The sequence below is a fragment of the Choloepus didactylus genome, chromosome 8 (genome assembly GCF_015220235.1).
Source record: "Choloepus didactylus isolate mChoDid1 chromosome 8, mChoDid1.pri, whole genome shotgun sequence".
NCBI lineage: Eukaryota > Metazoa > Chordata > Mammalia > Pilosa > Megalonychidae > Choloepus > Choloepus didactylus.
In genome coordinates, this window is record NC_051314.1 from 133,671,988 (window position 1) to 133,692,578 (window position 20,591).

Below are 20,591 nucleotides of genomic sequence, written 5' to 3' on the forward strand. Positions count from 1 at the left end.
CATTCACTCTGAGAACCATGCCACACACACACATACATGCACAAGCACACACTGTAGTAGAAGTTGGTGCCTTTCCTTCATTTTGTGATACTGTCTCTCTTACTGTCTTTGGTGTACCCAGTGGCTCTACCACCACCAAATCCTTCATAGTTGAGTCATTTGGTGACCTGAATGATTTGCTTAGTCAGGGGTATGAAATTTGGAGGCTCCTGGACCACCTGGATCACTGGCAGTCGCAGGAGAACAATGGAACTATTTGTTGTTGTTGGTAAACTTTTTATTCTGAAATACTTTCAAACTTACAGGACAGCTGCAGAATAATCCAAACCCTATACAGAGAATCCCAGTATACCCCTATCATTATTATTTTTTTAATAAACTATTCTTTAGAACAATTTTAGATTTACAGAAATAACTGAGACAATGGTACAGGGTTCCCACACACCCACCTTAATAACATTTTACATTAATGTGGGACATTTGCTACAATTAATGAATGAATATTGGTACATTATCATATTAACTGCAGCCCATGCTATACTCAGATTTCCTGTTTTTACCTAACATGCTTTTCCAGCCCAGGGCCCAGATCCCAGGTTCCTTCATTTCACCACCTCTCCTGAGGCTCCCCTTGGCTGGGACAGGGTCTCACTTTCCTGGTTGGGGATGGTCCTGGCAGTTGGAGGAGCCCTGCTCTGGTATGTAGCAGGGTGCCCTTCTATTAGGACTTGTCTGATGTTTATCTCATAAGACTGGGCTCATGGGTTTTTAGAAGGAAGACTGCAGAGGGGAAGATGGCTTCTCACCCAGTCCACCAAGGGCACATGCTGGCAATGGGCCTCATCTCTGCCAACTCTGACCAACTGCCTGAGGTTGGGTCTATCAGGTTCCTCCCTGTAAAGCTCCTCTTTGTCCCCCCTTCCATGCTGTTCTCTTTGGAAGGACGCCACTGAGGCAGCCTACACAGAGTAGGGAGCTGAGCCCTGGCTCCTTGGGGCGAGTAGCTACAAGGATGATTTGGAGTTCTTCTCCCCTGTTTATCTATGTGTTCAATCATTTTTCTACACCATTATGGACCCCTACATACTTACTGTATATCTCATGTTACATCCACCACTACATTATTTATTTTGCTCAAATGATTCCAGCTTTGGTCAATGAATGGGAATTCCTTCATTTGGGTCCTAGGTTCTTTTGACAGACCCCAGTCATTGTGGGGTTAAAACTGCAATTACTTTTTTAATTCAGATTTTTTCAAAGTAAAACGTGTGCAAATGTCAAAGAGTACTATGAAACTTACAAGGAAAAACAGCAGCCCCTTTCCGACCCACCCCCGGCCCCCAGAGGCAGCCACTCACAATGCACCCAGAGTTCTCACTGCTCTGAGTAGTGGGCTGTGTTGCCAGGTCACAGTTTTCCACTGGAAAGGGCATGGCAGCTTGTTATTAGGGCAGACCAGGCTCCCACACCCTCAGGCCCCACCACGCACAATAGTCCCATGTTTACCATATCACAGCTTTGATTGAATCAATTCTCAGTATTTATAGAATTATCATTATGTAACTAGGTAAGAACAGCTGAGCCAACAGCATGATTAAATATGCTTCCTTCTTCTTCCTTGAACAACTATTTTGGGGGACTTCCAGTCATCTTTTTTTCATTAGCCTGGTTTTCTTTTTTTTTTTTTTTTTTTTTTACCCAAAATTGTTTTATTTAAACTACCTCGCATACTGAAAATAAGAGAACACACTTATTCAGTCTCTAGAAACCAGTAACAAAAAAAATGTTCTTAGAGAATAAAATCTTTAAATGGGGATTACAAAATTTAGATTTTGTAATACAGGGAAGTAGATGACTTAAGACTCATGAGTTTCGGACCTTGTTTCCTTTCATATTTGGAAACGACAGTTTTGTTAGGCTAGGCAGCAACTATGGTTAGGTATAGATAATGGAAATCACTTTGAATTCAGGGGTCAGAAATGCTGCTAAATGTGGGTTAAAGGTAGACATTTCTTAGAATATAGGTTAAACAGTAAAACTTTTGAACTGTACTTTGAAACATGAATGCCTTATTTAAAAAATTTGGAAAAAGAAAACACTTTAAGCTATTACAAGGAGAGAGGCATAGTCAGAACTTCCCCACTACCCACGTAATTTAAGTTTATCCTAGGCATATAATAATGCTGCACAAAACAGCCTTAACAAAAATAGCCCAAACTTCCATTTGCCTCTCCCCCTTCACTCCATGACCTAACTAAAATTGAACAAAATAAGGGAAGGAAAAAGACTGTGATCTCATAGTCCCACAATCTTCCACTTCTCCCAAACTTAAAAGTCAATAATAGCCATATAAAACCGATAAAGTGAGGGGATTCTACATAATGTTAAAGATGAAACTAAATGACAGATGTAAAAGAATAAACTGAAAGGCTTAACAATTTTTAAAATGAAATCTGCTTATTACATAAAGGGTGGACTTAAAAATGTTTAATATCACATTAGCTTCATCCTTATGAAACTGAGTAAAAATACTGCTTCATTATATTTTCCCCTATCAAACTCCTGACCATAGTTGACTCCCATTCTTTTTAGATGTTGTACTATCATCAAAGTACCTACTTATATCGGCACAACAGTAGCCTTCCAAAGATTTTATATTTGAAAGAACTATTTTTAAGTGACTTATTAAGAATTCTAAAAAACAAATGTTCACATTTTCAATTCAATTCAACTTCACTTTTTGGTTTATTTTTGGTTTTGGGGTGGAGGTAGGGACTAAACCCCAAAAACATCATATTTAGGGCAGACTATATACTGTACTATACAAGTCAATTTTCAAATTCCAGATTTGCCTTTTCTAGTAATGCTTTCATTTGGTTGGCAAAAGTGGCTTCCTGTATGTTTCTATCAAGTCCATTTATAATACATGCAAAACAGAGGAATACCTATTTCCCACAAGTTCCACTGTGTGTCGGTGGGTGGGGGGGGGCATCATGTAGCGCTAATCATAGCACTGTCTCATGGTGTGAGATTTAAGTTTCTCATCTCATTGACACTTTCTCTCCATGACACCTCTCCCAATTCAGGAGGATGTCATTCATAATTTGGATTTTTAAACCAGAAAGTTATTATGGTCAATCCCAAAACACCTAAAGAACTTGTTAAAGTTGTATCAATGAGCAGCTTTTTATTGAAGGACAGAAAGAATTAAATGGAAGGCACAGTAGCACTATAAAGCTTTTTTAGATCATAATAATCATTTTGTATGTGTGCGTGGAACCCAAACTTTCTTTTTAGTTGTTAAAAATGTCTGAACAACCAGAAAATCCTTATTTGTCATCCTTTGCTTTGGTCTTTCTGTATACCATCTCTCGAAAACTGGCCAGAATCTTGTTCTCTCTCTTACGTCTCTCTTCTTGGTTAAAGGATGCAAGGGCTCTCTTCTCATCAGCACTATATATCTGGTTCTCTTTTCGCAGTCGCACAGCCTCCATTCGGCGATGCCTGCTACCACTCATTACGTAACCTGAGCATTCAAATGATGCAATTTCTTCACTTGTCAAGCCAATTTCACCTCTTCGTGGGATACGTTTTCCAGCTTTTACATATTCAGCCATAGCTGCACCTTCACCGGGTAAGAGAGCATGGCCATAGTTCAAAGGTTTATCATCTTGAGAGGCAAGTGTTTTTGGAGCCTCTGGTCCAATTAAATCTGAGGGTTCTTCAGGTTTCGATCGATCCTTCCAGGGATTCTCCAGAAACTCTTCTTGGGAATCTTTAGAGCTTGAATCACTGGTTTCTTTTCTATTCTTCTTAGATTTCTTTTTCTTGTATTTCTTCGATCTGTGTTTCTTCTTCTTTTCCTTTTTCTTGGCTTTCTTTGCTCTCCTTTTCGTGTCTTCGTCACTAGAGTCTGTTTCAGAATCAGAGTCACTGTCACTATCATCAGAATACTTCCTGTGTTTTCTTTTGGATGATTTTTTCTTTCTTCTTTTCTTGGACCTTTCTTTTGAATGACTAGACTTCTTCTTCTTTCTTTCTTCTTCTGAAGTAGAAGCTGATGTAGTGCTTTTCTTTGGCTCTTCATCCTCCACTGGTGTATGTTCATCAGAGTCTGGTTCAGGATTCTTTGGAGAAAGTCCCCATACTTCAGGCGCTCCCAATTCTCCAGTCCTCTCCCTTTCACTTAATCTCTTCTGCCGCAGGCTCTCCTCCCTCTCCTTGTCCAGGAGGCTAGGCCACGGCTTATCGCCCCCGTAGGGACGCGAGTAGCCGCCATAATAAGCGGACGAGGAAGCTGAAGAGAAGGGGGTGCCCCGGGGACCAGAAGGGCGCTCTCGAGAACAAGACCGCGAGCGGGAGCGGTAGGAATAGTTTCGGGAGCCTTGGCTGAGGCCCCCCAGCTGATGCCCGAAGCCATTCCGGTCCCCGGACCGAGGGCAAGAGCGCGAGCGCGAGCGGCGGCTCCGCGGGGAGCGGGCGGCTTTGCTGGGCTTTGGACTCTTCGACGAACTGCGACGCTTTCTCGTGGAGCCCAAGGCATCTGCCTCCGGGCTGCGCGAGCAGGACACCTGAGCCATCGCGGCCGCTGAGTTCCCGAAGCCGCGGAAGAAGCAGCCTGGTTTTCTATATAGCCATCCCTGATTCTTCCCTAAAACTCTCAGTGAAGGGCTTCTCAACAGAGCAAGCAAATGCACTCTGGGAGATTGTGCATGCCCAAAAATGTCTTTAGTCCACTTTCAAGCAGGACAGAGGTCTGGTGGGGTATAGAATTCCAGGGTCATGGCATCAATGCCTTCTCACCTGCAAAGCTGCAGTTGGAATAGACAATCGTAGTTTGGTTCCTGATCCTGTGTCTATGGCCTGCTTTTCTTTTCTAAAAACATTTACAATACTTTCACCTCCCATTTCTAAAACTTTGAAACATGCCTTTAGTAGAGCCTTTGAATCTGAAATTCAACTGTTTTGGTCCTGGGATATTTTCTAGTTTCTTAGGTCATTTCTTCTTCCTGTTGGCAGGTTCTTGCTTTCTCAAATTCCTTCTATTTGGATGTTGTATTTGGATTGATCCCTCTAATTTTCTAAAATTTTTTCATTCCTAGTCTGTGCTTCTGTCCTACTTTCTGGGCAATATCCTCAACTTCATCATCTCATTCTTTCATTCCATTCTTTATTTCTATGGAACCCCCCCCCCCCGTTTTTTTTCAAGATTGTTTCTCATTTTCGGAATAATTCTGTTTGCCACAACCTAACCAAGTTTCGTGGGTGCATTGCCCTCTCCTGCGAGGTCATCCATTAGTTTTCTTCTGTTCCCTGCTTCATCTCCTTTTCTTCCCGATTCCTTTCCAGGTCTGTTTTGTTCGGGTTTTCGTGTTAAAAGCCCCCCTTGGACATCCCGTGACTTCTGGTTGCTCCTTCCTAGCAAGCGCGCGCTTCGTCCAAGCCGAGGTGCTCAGAGCACGGGGCCAGGCTGCTGGGTGGTAGCGTCGTAAGCCGGTGGCGGCGAGGGGGCTCGGCATCTCCCGGGGGAGCCCCCGAAGGCAACTGCTGCGGTTGGCTCTTTAGAGAGAAGCGCCTCAACACCTCGCTGAGCTCTTCGATCCTCCTGATCACGTACGGGTTGCTGGAGGAGTTCTCAAAGAAGTTGAAGTCTCCGTCCCTGTACATACTGGCGCAACTTCCGGGCTGGGCAGGGCGCGCTCAGGCGCAGCGCGGGCCTGGAAAATGAGGCTCGAGGGTGGGCTCTCCCGGTGGGCGCTTTAAAGGGGCCGCGGCGAGGGCCAATGGAACATTATAATGTCTGCTCTGTGAAGCTGATCGACCAGCACTGCTTCCCAGGTTAGAATAAGCCCCGGGGTTCTTTGTCTTGGAATGGGATGAGTGCTATGGGTCTGATGGGGCTGGAGATCGCTTCCTCCCCAAATGGATGGGAGTGGGGCTAGAGGGTTTACGGAAGCTAGTGAGGGTGCTGTCACAGTTAAAAGTGCCACCAGGTGGCGCTTGTGAAACACATAAAGCTCAAGCTCGTTTGTAGCTCTGACAGGAGATGGCAACCTTTGCACTGCCTATTTGTTTTTAAGGCCTTCACACTGTTAATTACTGTGATAAAAGAAATAAAGGAAACCAAAAGTCAATCAACATTGGGAAATTGAAATTATACAGTCACATTCTTGATAAGCATCTCCTAATTCCCCTTTCTGATGGTAATTGAACGCGCTGTGCATCTTCTGTGTGCTTTTAATTCTAAGATTGGAGCCCATGAAGCATCCCCTCTTCTCTAGGCTTTCAGCTATGTGTCTTCTATGCAGGTTCTTCCCAGCACTGGGGCCTGCAGAAATGAGCTCCACAAAGGAAAGGTGTGACTTTGCATTCTTTAAGGTGCATACTTGTGTCAAATTGGTTATTGTATTTCTGATGCCTTTAAGACTGGGGTACACCCATCTCAATAGATATTTGTCATCATTGGGCACTTTCTCATTTTATTTGAATGGAAAATCCAAGGATAAGTGGAAATTTAAGGGTGTAAAGAGCAGGGAAGAACAATCCAGGAAAGAAAACGGCATAAACCAACTCAGGACATGTGAAAAGGCATCGTTTGTTCAAGGAATAATGGTTCATTGTGGATGGAGATTAAGGATTATTAGCAGGGTTTGGAAAGTGAATGGTTATTGATGAAGTAGGAGAGAAGATGGAGGCTGGATTATGAAGGACTTCTTTTCTTTTAAAACCATGTTATGAGATTGGATTTATTTTATGATAGTCCAGATTGACCTCAGATTAAGTGGTTGCTCTAGGGTTGACAGTATGTGTCCCTAATTTATTACATTTTGCTTTGAATTGAAGTTATGCCACTCAGCATATAATGCAAGAACCTTATAGTGGTGTTTCTGTTTGCTAAAGCTGCCAGAATGCAACAGACCAGAAATGGGTTGGCTTTTACAATGGGGATTAACTTACAATTTACAGTTTTTAGGCCGTGAAAATGTACTACTCAAGGCATAAACAGGACTCTGAAGAGAAGCTGCTGGCATCTGGGACACCTTTGTCACATGGAAGGTACAATGGCTGGCATCTGCTGGTCCTTCTCCTGCATTTTGTTGCTTTCAGTTCTGGCTTCAGTGGCTTCCTCTCTCAGCTTCCATGGGTGTTTGTCTGAATTCGTCTCTTAGCTTCTCTGAGCTCTCCTGTTTTTTTCTGTGTGTTCTTTTTTTTTTTTTTTTTTAATCATTTTATTGAGATATATTCACATACCACGCAGTCACACAAAACAAATCGCACTTTCGATTGTTTACAGCACCATCACACAGCCGTACATCCATCACCCAAATCAATCCCTGACACCTTCATTAGCACACACACAAAAATAACAAGAATAATAATTAGAGTGAAAAAGAGCAATCGAAGCAAAAAAGAACACTGGGTACCTTTGTCTGTTTGTTTCCTTCCCCTATTTTCTACTCATCCATCCACAAACTAGACAAAGTGGAGCGTGGTCCCCATGGCCTTCCCAATCCCACCGCCACCCCTCACAAGCCACATTTTTATACATCTGTCTTCGAGATTCATGGGTTCTGGGCTGTAGCTTGATAGTTTCAGGCATTCACCACCAGCTACCCCAATTCTTCAGAACCCAAAAAGGGCTGTCTAAAGTGTGCGTAAGAGTGCCCACCAGTGACCTCTCGGCTCGTCCTGGAATCCCTCTGCCACCGAAGCCCATCCCATCTCCTCACACATCCCCCCCTTGGCCAAGAAGATGTTCTCCGTCCCACGATGCCGGGTCTACACTCCTCCCCGGGAGTCACACTCCACGCTGCCAGGGAGATTCACCCCCCTGGGTGTCCGATCCCACGTAGGGGGGAGGGCAGTGATTTCACCTTTCAAGTTGGCTTAGCTAGAGAGACAGGGCCACATCTGAGCAACAAAGAGGCACTCAGGAGGAGGCTCTTAGGCACAAATACAGGGAGGCCTAGCCTCTCCTTTGCAGCAACCGTCTTCCCAAGGGTAAAACTTATGGTAGAGGGCTCAACCCATCAAACCACCAGTCCCCTATGTCTGTGGTCATGTTAGCAACCATGGAGGTGGGGTAGGCGAATATCCCTGCATCCTCCACAGGCTCCTCAAGGGGGCACTACATCATTTTTTTTTCCTTGTTTTTCTTTCTTTCTTTCTTTTTTTTTTTTTAACTTTCCCTTCTTTTTTTTTTTTTTTTTTTTTTTTTTTTTAATCATCATTTTATTGAGATATCTTCACATACCACGCAGTCATACAAAACAAATTGTACTTTCGATTGTTTACAGTACCATTACATAGTTGTACATTCATCACCTAAATCAATCCCTGACACCTTCATTAGCACACACACAAAAATAACAAGAATAATAATTAGAGTGAAAAAGAGCAATTGAAGTAAAAAAGAACACTAGGTACCTTTGTCTGTTTGTTTGCTTCCCCTACTTTTCTACACATCGATCCATAAACTAGACAAAGTGGAGTTTGGTCCTTATGGCATTCCCAATCCCACTGTCACCCCTCATAAGCTACATTTTTATACAACTGTCTTCGAGATTCATGGGTTCTGGGTTGTAGTTTAATAGTTTCAGGTATCCACCACCAGCTACCCCAATTCTTTAGAACCTAAAAAAGGTTGTCTAAAGTGTGCGTAAGAGTGCCCACCAGAGTGATCTCTCGGCTCGTTTTGGAATCTCTCTGCCACTGAAGCTTATTTCATTTCCTTTCACATCCCCCTTTTGGTCAAGAAGATGTTCTCCATCCCACGATGCCGGGTCTACATTCCTCCCCGGGAGTCATATTCCACGTTGCCAGGGAGATTCACTTCCCTGGGTGTCTGATCCCACGTAGGGGGGAGGGCAGTGATTTCACCTTTCAAGTTGGCTTAGCCAGAGAGAGAGGGCCACATCTGAGCAACAAAGAGGCATTCAGGAGGAGACTCTTAGGCACAAATACAGGGAGGCCTAGCCTCTCCTTTGCAGCAACCGTCTTCCCAAGGGTAAAACTTATGGTAGAGGGCTCAACCCATCAAACCACCAGTCCCCTATGTCTGTGGTCATGTTAGCAACCATGGAGGTGGGGTAGGCGAATACCCCTGCATTCCCCACAGGCTCCTCAAGGGGGCACTACATCATTTTTTTTTTTTTTTCCTTGTTTGTCTTTTTTCTTTTTTTTTTTTTTTTTAACTTTCCCTTCTTTTTTCAAATCAACTGTATGAAAAAAAAAGTTAAAAAGAAAACAAACATACAATAAAAGAACATTTCAAAGAGACCATAGCAAGGGAGTAAGAAAAAGACAACTAACCTAAGATAACTGCTTAACTTCCAACATGTTCCTACTTTACCCCAAGAAAGTTACATAATATAGCAACCTTTCTGTGAACTTGTTCCTACTATATCCATCAGAAATTAACAGACCATAGTCATTTCTGGGCATCCCCAGAACGTTAAAAAGCTTATCTGTTCTTCTTGGATTATTGTTCCCCCTTTCTTAATTACTCTCTACTGCTAGTTCCCCTACATTCTACATTATAAACCATTTGTTTTACATTTTTGAGAGTTCACATTAGTGGTAGCATATAATATTTCTCTTTTTGTGCCTGGCTTATTTCACTCAGCATTATGTCTTCAAGGTTCATCCATGTTGTCATATGTTTCACGAGATCGTTCCTTCTTACTGACGCGTAGTATTCCATCGTGTGTATATACCACATTTTATTTATCCATCATCTGTTGAAGGACATTTCGGTTGTTTCCATCTCTTGGCAATTGTGAATAATGCTGCTATGAACATTGGTGTGCAGATATCTGTTCGTGTCACTGCTTTCTGATCTTCCGGGTATATACCGAGAAGTGCAATCGCCGGATCGAATGGTAGCTCTATATCTAGTTTTCTAAGGAACTGCCAGACTGACTTCCAGAGTGGCTGAATCATTATACAGTCCCACCAACAGTGAATAAGAGTTCCAGTTTCTCCACATCCCCTCCAGCATTTGTAGTTTCCTGTTTGTTTAATGGCAGCCATTCTAACCGGTGTTAGATGGTATCTCATTGTGGTCTTAATTTGCATCTCTCTAATAGCTAGTGAAGCTGAACATTTTTTCATGTGTTTCTTGGCCATTTGTATTTCCTCTTCAGAGAACTGTCTTTTCATATCTTTTGCCCATTTTATAATTGGGCTGTCTGTACTATTGTCATTGAGTTGTAGGATTTCTTTGTATATGCAAGATATCAGTCTTTTGTCAGATACATGGTTTCCAAAAATTTTTTCCCATTGAGTTGGCTGCGTCTTTACCTTTTTGAGAAATTCCTTTGAGGTGCAGAAACTTCTAAGCTTGAGGAGTTCCCATTTATCTATTTTCTCTTTTGTTGCTTGTGCTTTGGGTGTAAAGTCTAGGAAGTGGCCGCCTAATACAAGGTCTTGAAGATGTTTTCCTACATTATCTTCTAGGAGTTTTATGGTACTTTCTTTTATATTGAGATCTTTGGTCCATTTTGAGTTAATTTTTGTGTAGGGGGTGAGGTAGGGGTCCTCTTTCATTCTTTTGGATATGGATATCCAACTCTCCCAGCCCCAATTGTTGAAAAGACCATTATGGCTCAGTTCAGTGACTTTGGGGGCCTTATCAAAGATCAGTCGGCCATAGATCTGAGGGTCTATCTCTGAATTCTCAATTCGATTCCATTGATCTATATGTCTATCTTTGTGCCAGTACCATGCTGTTTTGACAACTGTGGCTTTATAATAAGCTTCAAAGTCAGGGAGTGTAAGTCCTCCCACTTCGTTTTTCTTTTTTAGAGTGTCTTTAGCAATTCGAGGCATCTTCCCTTTCCAAATAAATTTGATAACTAGCTTTTCCAAGTCTGCAAAGTAGGTTGTTGGAGTTTTGATTGGGATTGCATTGAATCTGTAGAGGAGTTTGGGTAGAATTGACATCTTAATGACATTTAGCCTTCCTATCCATGAACATGGAATATTTTTCCATCTTTTAAGGTCCCCTTCTATTTCTTTTAGTAGAGTTATGTAGTTTTCTTTGTATAAGTCTTTTACATCTTTGGTTAAGTTTATTCCTAGGTACTTGATTTTTTTAGTTGCTATTGAAAATGGTATCTTTTTCTTGAGTGTCTCTTCAGTTTGTTCATTTCTAGCGTATAGAAACATTACTGACTTATGTGCATTAATCTTGTATCCCGCTACTTTGCTAAATTTGTTTATTAGCTCTAGTAGCTGTATCGTCGATTTCTCAGGGTTTTCTAGATATAAGATCATATCGTCTGCAAACAATGACAGTTTTACTTCTTCTTTTCCAATTTGGATGTCTTTTATTTCTTTGTCTTGCCGGATTGCCCTGGCTAGCACTTCCAGCACAATGTTGAATAACAGTGGTGACAGCGGGCATCCTTGTCTTGTTCCTGATCTTAGAGGGAAGGCTTTCAGTCTCTCACCATTGAGTACTATGCTGGCTGTGGGTTTTTCATATATGCTCTTTATCATGTTGAGGAAGTTTCCTTCAATTCCTGCCTTTTGAAGTGTTTTTATCAAAAAGGGATGTTGGATTTTGTCAAATGCTTTTTCAGCATCTATTGAGATGATCAATTGATTTTTCCCTTTGGAGTTTTTAATGTGTTGTAATACATTGATTGTTTTTCTTATGTTGAACCATCCTTGCATGCCTGGAATGAACCCCACTTGGTCATGGTGTATGATTTTTTTAATGTGTCTTTGGATTCGAATTGCAAGTATTTTGTTGAGGATTTTTGCATCTATATTCATTAGGGAGATTGGCCGGTAGTTTTCCTTTTTTGTAGCATCTTTGCCTGGTTTTGGTATTAGATTGATGTTAGCTTCATAAAATGAGTTAGGTAGTGTTCCATTTTCTTCAGTGTTTTGAAAGAGTTTGAGTAAGATTGGTGTCAGTTCTTTCTGGAAAGTTTGGTAGTATTCCCCTGTGAAGCCATCTGGCCCTGGGCATTTATTTGTGGGAAGATTTTTGATGACTGATTGGATCTCTTTGCTTGTGATGGGTTGGTTGAGTTCTTCTATTTCTTCTCTGGTCAGTCTAGGTTGTTCATATGTTTCCAGGAAATTGTCCATTTCTTCTACATTGTCCAGTTTATTGCCATACAGTTGTTCATAATATCCTCTTATAATTTTTTTAATTTCTTCAGGATCTGCAGTTATGTCACCTTTTTCATTCATTATTTTGTTTATATGGGTCTTCTCTCTTTTTGATTTTGTCAGTCTAGCTAGGGGCTTGTCAATCTTGTTGATTTTCTCAAAGAACCAACTTTTGGTGATATTTATCCTCTCTATTGTTTTTTTGTTCTCTATGTCATTTATTTCTGCTTTAATCCTTGTTATTTCTTTTCTTGTACTTGGTTTAGGATTGGTTTGCTGTTCATTTTCTAGCTTCTTCAGTTGATCCATTAGTTCTTTGATTTTGGCTCTTTCTTCCTTTTTAATATATGCGTTTAGTGCTATAAATTTCCCCCTTAGCACTGCTTTTGCTGCATCCCATAGGTTTTGGTATGTTGTGTTCTCATTTTCGTTCGTCTCTATATATTTAGCAATTTCTCTTGCTATTTCTTCTTTAACCCACTGATTGTTTAGGAGTGTGTTGTTTAACCTCCAGGTATTGGTGAATTTTCTAAGTCTCTGATGGTTATTGACTTCTAATTGTATTCCATTGTGGTCAGAGAATGTGCTTTGAATAATTTCAATCTTTTTAAATTTATTGAGGCTTGTTTTATGTCCCAGCATATGATCTATTCTGGAGAAAGTTCCGTGAGCACTAGAAAAGTATGTGTATCCTGGTGATTTGGGATGTAATGTCCTGTATATGTCTGTTAAATCTAATTCATTTATCAGGTTGTTTAGGTTTTCAATTTCCTTATTGGTCTTCTGTCTGGTTGATCTATCTATAGGAGAGAGTGATGAGTTGAAGTCTCCCACAATTATTGTGGAAACATCAATTGCTTCCTTTAGTTTTGCCAGTGTTTCTCTCATGTATTTTGTGGCACCTTGATTGGGTGCATAGACATTTACGATTGTTATTTCTTCTTGCTGAATTGCCCCTTTTATTAGTATGTAGTGGCCTTCTTTGTCTCTCAAAACATCCCTGCATTTGAAGTCTATTTTATCTGAGATTAATATTGCTACACCTGCTTTCTTTTGGCTGTAGCTTGCATGAAATATTTTTTTCCATCCTTTCACTTTCAGTTTCTTTGTGTCCCTATGTCTAAGATGAGTCTCTTGTATGCAACATATTGATGGTTCATTTTTTTTGATCCATTCTGCGAATCTATATCTTTTAATTGGGGAGTTTAATCCATTTACATTCAACGTTATAACCGTGAAGGCATTTCTTGAATCAGCCATCTTATCCTTTGGTTTATGTTTGCCATATTTTTCCCCTCTCTCTATTAATATCCTTTATTGTACCCATACCGAATCTCTTTAGTACTGAACCTTTCTCCAAGTCTCTCTGTCCTGTCTTTGTTTCTCTGTCTGTAGGGCTCCCTTTAGTATCTCCAGTAGGGCAGGTCTCTTGTTAGCAAATTCTCTCAGCATTTGTTTGTCTGTGAAAAATTTAAGCTCTCCCTCAAATTTGAAGGAGAGCTTTGCTGGGTAAAGTATTCTTGGCTGGAAATTTTTTTCACTCAGAATTTTAAATATATCGTGCCACTGCCTTCTTGCCTCCATGGTGGCTGCTGAGTAGTCGCTACTTAGTCTTATGCTGTTTCCTTTGTATGTGGTGAATTGCTTTTCTCTTGCTGCTTTCAGAACTTGCTCCTTCTCTTCTGTGTTTGACAGTGTGATCAGTATATGTCTTGGAGTGGGTTTATTTGGATTTATTCTATTTGGAGTTCGCTGAGCATTTATGATTTGTGTATTTATGTTGTTTAGAAGATTTGGGAAGTTTTCCCCAACAATTTCTTTGAATACTCTTCCTAGACCTTTACCCTTTTCTTCCCCTTCTGGGACACCAATGAGTCTTACATTTGGACGTTTCATATTATCTATCATATCCCTGAGGTCCATTTCGATTTTTTCAATTTTTTTCCCCATTCTTTCTTTTATGCTTTCATTTTCCCTTCTGTCATCTTCGAGGTCACTGATTCGTTGTTCAACTTCCTCTAGTCTTGTACTATGAGTGTCCAGAATGTTTTTAATTTGGTCAACAGTTTCTTTAATTTCCATAAGATCATCCATTTTTTTATTTAGTCTTGCAATGTCTTCTTTATGCTCTTCTAGAGTCTTCTTGATTTCCTTCATATCCCGTACTATGGTCTCATTGTTCATCTTTAGTTCTTTGAGTAGCTGCTCTAGGTGCTGTGTCTCTTCTGGTCTTTTGATTTGGGTGCTTGGGCTTGGGTTATCCATATCGTCTGGTTTTTTCATATGCTTTATAATTTTCTGTTGTTTTTGGCCTCGTGGCATTTGCTGAACTTGATAGGGTTCTTTTAGGGTTTGTAGACCTATTGAAGTCCTTATCTCTAATTTATCAGATCTACAGCTTCGTGGAGTACACTTTCTCTAACTAACCAGCAGGTGGCGTCCACGAGCCACCTGTTCTCCACGAGCCAGTTCTCCCCTGCTTAGCCTTTTTGTGAGTGGGGGAGTGAGTCTTGTGGGGCCCAATTGGTGTACCAAGCTTGCGTGTGTAGTTGGTGTTGCCTGCCCTGTATGTGGGGCGTGTTTCTGGGCAGTCGGGGAGGGGGGGTGGCCCTAACAATCAAATCTCCCTGGTGATCCTAGAGTTTTAAAGCTGGTGCAATAGTCTAATCCTTCAGTTCAGTCCTGCCACAGTTTGTCTCTGCCATTGACCCACAAGTCCTTGGTATTGGCGTATGGCTCCTGAGACTTGCAAGTGGGCCCCTCTTCCAGGCTGTGCACCCCGGGTCCTCTGTTGAGGGGTGACTGTGCTATGTCACAGGTGAGTGCCGTCCCCTCAGGGCAGTTCTGGGCTGCTGGGCTGTGTAGGGAGGCTCCCAGTCTGCTCAAATGATGGCTGAATGGGGCTTTGTTAATTCACACTGCTCCACCTTCCCAACTCTGGGACAATCAGCTGAGGTTTCAGGGAAGGCTAATGTCCACACCCAGTTTTGTGGTGTGTGCCTGTTATTTGAAGCCCTTCCGTCACACTGGGTTGTCTGGGGCAGCTCTGGGCTATGGGGCTGGCGATGGGCAGGAGTGTTTCCTGTCCACCAGGATGGTGGCTGTGAGCGGACACCCCCGTTTTCTTGGGAAGTTGTGGTGTTTAGTGAATTTTCTCAGCCACTGAATTATTGCCTTTTGTCTCAGAGCTCTCTTAGTTCTGCTCTTGACTTGACGTGCCCAAATTGAAAGTCTTTGAAGCTTTCTGTATTGGGCTTCTTAGAGTAATTGTTTTAGAAAAAGAAAAAAGGATTAAAAAAAAAAAAAAAAAAAAAAAGGGTCCTCCTCAGAGATCTAATGGGTTATTGAAATGCTAAGAGACCAAGCAACCAGGGCCATTAAGGAAAGGTCCACAGGGCAGAGAGATCAGCTTTTCTTCGGGATTTGCATATGCGCCTCAAGGCCTGAGCTCCGCCCTTCCCCTTTCTGTGTTCTCCAGAACTCCAAAAATCTTCTGCTTTTATTTTGGAGTTTTTCGCGTTATTTTTTTTTTTCTATGCCTGTCTCCTCTCTGCTGGGCTGGCAGCTCTCAGATTCTCTGGTGTCTGGTCTCAGTCTATCTATGGTTGGAGTATGAATCAGTAGAATGAGTTTCCGAGAAGGGCTACCACTGCAGTTCTCCCTTCTCCTTCCCGGAGCTGGCAGCCCCTCCTCCCACGGGACTGAGCCTGGCAGGGAGGGGCGCGGGTCCCCTGGCCGCAAAAACTTACAGATTTCGCTGATCTCAGCAGTTCGACATTTTTATGAGTGTTGTATGAAGTATGCCCAAAGACAGGTTGCTCTGTGGTGTCCAGTCCACGCAGTTCCTGGCTTTCTACCTACTTTCCTGGAGGAGTAACTAAAACATACAGCTCACCAGTCTTCCATCTTGCCCCGCCCCCCCCCCGTGTGTTCTTTATCCTCTTACAAAGGGCTCCAGTAAAGGGACTAAGACCCACCCTGAATAGGGTGGGACATATCTCAATTGAAATAACCTAACCAAAAGATCCCACCTACAACAGGTCTATACCCACAGGAATGGATTAAAAGAACATGGCTTTTTCTGGGGGTGCATTATAGCTTCAAACCACTGCAAGCAGTATATTGTCATTTACTTCCTTCCAATCTTTTGTGCTATTATTTTCATATATTTTTCTTCTCCATATGTTATACACAATATACTATAATTAGTTTTCCTTGAAACAGTCAGTTGTCTTGTAAAGAATTTAAGAAATGAGAAAAATATCTTTTATATCTTTTACCATTCCCATTGCTCTTTATTCCTTACGATGACTCAGACTTTCCACCTGGTATCATTTTCCTTTAGCCTGAAGAAATTCCTTTGGCATTTCTTGTAATGCAGGTCATCTGGTGATGAATTTTCTCATCTGTTGTTTATCTGAAAGTGTCTTCATTTTAAAGAAGATTTTTGCTGGTCTTGGAGTTTTAGATGTTTTTTTCTTTCAACACTTTATAGATGTTGTTCGATTGACTTCCACTTCGCCTGCTTCTGAAGAAAAGAAGAATTTCTTATCACTGTTCCCTGTATATATTGTTTCTATTTTTCTCAGCTGCTTTGAGGATATTATTTTCTCTTTCTTTTTCAACAGTTTGTGATGTGTCTAGGTACAACTTTACTTGTTTTAATCATGTTTGGAGTTTGTTGAGCTTCTTTGGACCCATGGGTTCAGACTTTTCACCAAATTTGGAAAACTTTTGTTCATTTTAACTGTAAATATTTTTTTCTGTGCCAATATCTCTCTGTTCTACTTTTGAGCCCCTATTTACACATATATTAGACCTTTAATTCTGTAGCACAGGTCACTGAACTCTGTTCACTTTCCTTGAGTCTTTTTCCCCTCTCCGTGTTTCATTCAAGTTCACTGATTCCTTACCCCTTGCCCTAGGCAACCACTGACCTAATTTCTGTCCCTCTAATTTTTCCTTTTTCAGAATTTCATAAAAATGGGATCATATACTACATAGCCTTCTTAATCTGTCTTCGTTAATGTAGCATAATGCATTTGAGAGTTATTCATGCTGTTGAATATGTAGGTAATTTGTTTATTCTTATTGCTAATAATCAGTTGTTTGGAGACACCACAGTTTGTTTATTCATTCATTTATTGACCCAATATCATACAGAATCATACAATATGTGGTCTTTTGCTATCTTTGGTGCTCTCTCACTTCACATAATGTTTTTGCAGTTGTAGCAAGTATTAATAGTTTGTTCTTTTTTGTTGCTGAATAATATTCCATTGTGTTTGGTGATAACCACATTTTATTTACCCTTTCATCCATTGGTGGACATCTAGGAGGTTTCCAGTTTGGGATATTATGAATTATGCTGCTGTGAAGATTTACATGCAATTCTTTGTGTCCACATATATTTTCTTTAGTGGTTGTATGGTATTTTTATTTTTAACTTTTTGAGAAACTGCTGTTTTGCAAAGGATCTGTACAATTTTACATCCACATCAGCAGTGTACCAGGGTTACAGTTTCTCTACATCCTGACAAATCTTCGTTACTCTCTGTCCTACTTAATATAGCTCTTCTAGAGGCTAGGGTAAATGGGGTCTCATTGTGGTTCTCTAGTGAGGTTGAGCATCTTTTCATGTGCTTATTAGCCATTTTTTATCTCTTTGGTGAAATGATCCATGCATTCCTTGTGAGTTCACTCTGGTGTCCCAGGGTGACTTGAGGCACAGTTTGGGAACTGTGGATTTAGAGACTATCTGTTTGTTCCCACCTTTGAGCCATGATAAAATGATCATCTTAGCATGTTTATTTTCCTTCTCCTTCTCTCTCTTCTTTCTCCTCTTCTTCACTTAGATATCTAATATGTATCATAAACCTTACATGTGTAAACTACGCTTCCGCTATTCCCACCCCTACCCCCACCATGCGTTCTTATTTATTTATTAGAGAAGTTGTGTGTTTATAAAACAATCATGTATTAAATATAAGATTTCTGTACACCAACCCCACCACCAACACCTTGCATTGGTGTAGAACGTTTTTGTTACTATTGATGATAGCACTTAAAAAAATTGCATTATTTTTTAAACAGTAGTTACCATTGTTAAAACTGATGAAAGATTATTAAAATAGTTTTGTCCATTATTTACATTAGATGTATTTTTTCCATATATATTCTGTTATTACCACTTTGTCATATATTTGTTGTAACCCATGAAAGAACATCCTTACTTGTACTATTAACTATCGTCCATCATCTACAATAGGGTCTCTGTGCTGTACAGTCCTATGTTTTATCTTTTAATTTTTTCTAGTAATATATACATCCTAAAGTTTTAACCACATTCACCTGTTTGGTTCAGTGCTATTGACTACACTCACAATAAAGTGCTAACATTACCACCATCCATTTCCAAACCTTTACCATCAGTCTAAATAGAAATTCTATACAAGGTAAGCATCAACTCCCCATTCTCTAACCTCAGTCTATCACCTGGTAACCTATAGTCTCGATTCTATCTCCATCTCTATGAGATTGTTTATTATAATTATTTCATAATTGTGAGATCATATAATATTTGTCCCTTTGTGTCTGGCTTATTTCATCAACATAATGTCCTCAAGGTTCATCCATGTCATCGCCAATTCAGGACTTCATTCTTTCTTAATATTCCATTGTATGTAGTATGTATATACCACATTTTCTGTATCCAATCATCGGTTCATGGGTACTTGGATTGCTTCCATCTTTTGGCAATTATGAATAATGCTGCTGTAAACGTTGCTGTGCAAATGTCTGTTCAGGTCCCTGATTTCAGTTTTTCTGGCTATAGTAGCAGGATTGCCAGATCATATGGCAATTCTATACTTAGCTTCCTGAGGAACCGCCAGAGTATCTTCCACAGTGGCTACACCATTTTACATTCCCACTAGCAGTGAATGAGTGTTCCTATTTATCCACGTCCTCTTCAACACTTGTAGTTTACTGTTTTGTTTTTTTTTTAAATAGTGGCCATTCTAGTAGGTGTGAGATGATATGTCATTGTGTTTTTTTTTTTCCTTAGTTCCCTTTTTTTAAATTTTTAATTCAATTTTATTGAGATATATTCACATACCATACAATTATCCAAAGTGTACAATCAATTGTTCACAGTACCATCATATAGTTGTGCATTCATCACTCCAATCTATTTTTTTGTTGTTGGCCAGGAAAAGAAAATTTATTGATGACAGAAGAGGTGAGCTTTTCAACAAGTGGACATGTTTCAGTGTGAGGCAAACAGAGACTGCCTACCAATACAGGGACATTGTTGTCAGGAAGCAGGATGGTTTCACCCACATCTTATCAACAAGGTTGTCAGAGAATAATTCACTAAATCCCAAGGTAATGAAAGGAGTGCAAAGCATCCTGCACACACAGTGATGGCCGATGACAGCAAGCTCATGCTGCTCAGCACCGTTGGCAGCCTCTTCCACTGCAGGCTCAATTTTATGTATTTTATCCAGCATTTTTAAGAGATGACAGAGTAAAAGAAAGCACTAAAATGGCAGAAGCTGTCAGAAACTTTCTGAATCCTTTTATCCAGTTTAAGAAGACAATTACTGTAGCAGTGAATGGCCCTGCCATTGGACTGGGAGTCTCCATCTTGCCCCTCTGTGATGTGGTCTGGGCTAACGAAAAGGCCAATGTCATCATTTCTGTTTATGTCAAAGTGTTTCCCAATTACCCTTGTGATTTCTTCTGTGACTAATTGGTTGTTTAAGAACGTTGTTTAATTTCCACATACTTGTGTATTTTCCAGTTTCTCTTTTGTTATTGATTTCTTTTTTTTTAATCTTCATTTTATTGAGATATATTCACATACCACGCAGTCATACAAAACAAATCATACATTCGATTGTTCACAGTACCATTACATAGTTGTACATTCATCACCTAAATCAATCCCTGACACCTTCATTAGCACACACACACAAATAACAAGAATAATAATTAAAGTGAAAAAGAGCAATTGAAGTAAAAAAGAACACTGGGTACCTTTGTTTGTTTGTTTGTTTCCTTCCCCTATTTTTCTACTCATCCATCCATAAACTAGACAAAGTGGAGTGTGGTCCTTATGGCTTTCCTAATCCCATTGTCACCCCTCATAAGCTACATTTTTATACAATTGTCTTTGAGATTCATGGGTTCTGGGTTGTAGTTTGATAGTTTTAGGTATCCACCACCAGCTACCCCAATTCTTTAGAACCTAAAAGGGTTGTCTAAATTGTGCGTAAGAGTGCCCACCAGAGTGACCTCTCAGCTCCTTTTGGAATCTCTCTGCCACTGAAGCTTTTTTCATTTCCTTTCCCATCCCCCTTTTGGTCAAGAAGATGTTCTCCATCCCACGATGCCAGGTCTACATTCCTCCCCAGAAGTCATATTTCATGTTTCCAGGGAGATTCACCCCCCTGGTTTTTGAT

At 40.6% G+C, this 20,591-nt stretch overlaps 1 protein-coding gene and 1 pseudogene across 1 annotated transcript; one reads left to right on the forward strand and one right to left on the reverse strand.

The window, feature by feature from the left end:
* Positions 1–1,985: 1,985 nt before the first annotated feature.
* LOC119542331 (NF-kappa-B-activating protein-like) lies at positions 1,986–4,606 on the reverse strand. The gene has a single exon (XM_037847020.1). It carries the CDS (start codon positions 4,578–4,580, stop codon positions 3,330–3,332), a length of 1,251 nt encoding a protein of 416 aa, XP_037702948.1. The 5' UTR covers positions 4,581–4,606; the 3' UTR covers positions 1,986–3,329.
* Positions 4,607–6,982: 2,376 nt separating this feature from the next.
* LOC119542937 lies at positions 6,983–19,924 on the forward strand (annotated as a pseudogene).
* The last annotated feature ends 667 nt before the right edge of the window (positions 19,925–20,591 follow it).

Bases quoted from the DNA above. Each gene is read 5' to 3' on its own strand.
- LOC119542331 (XM_037847020.1), bottom strand. From the start codon at position 4,580: ATGGCTCAGGTGTCCTGCTCGCGCAGCCCGGAGGCAGATGCCTTGGGC.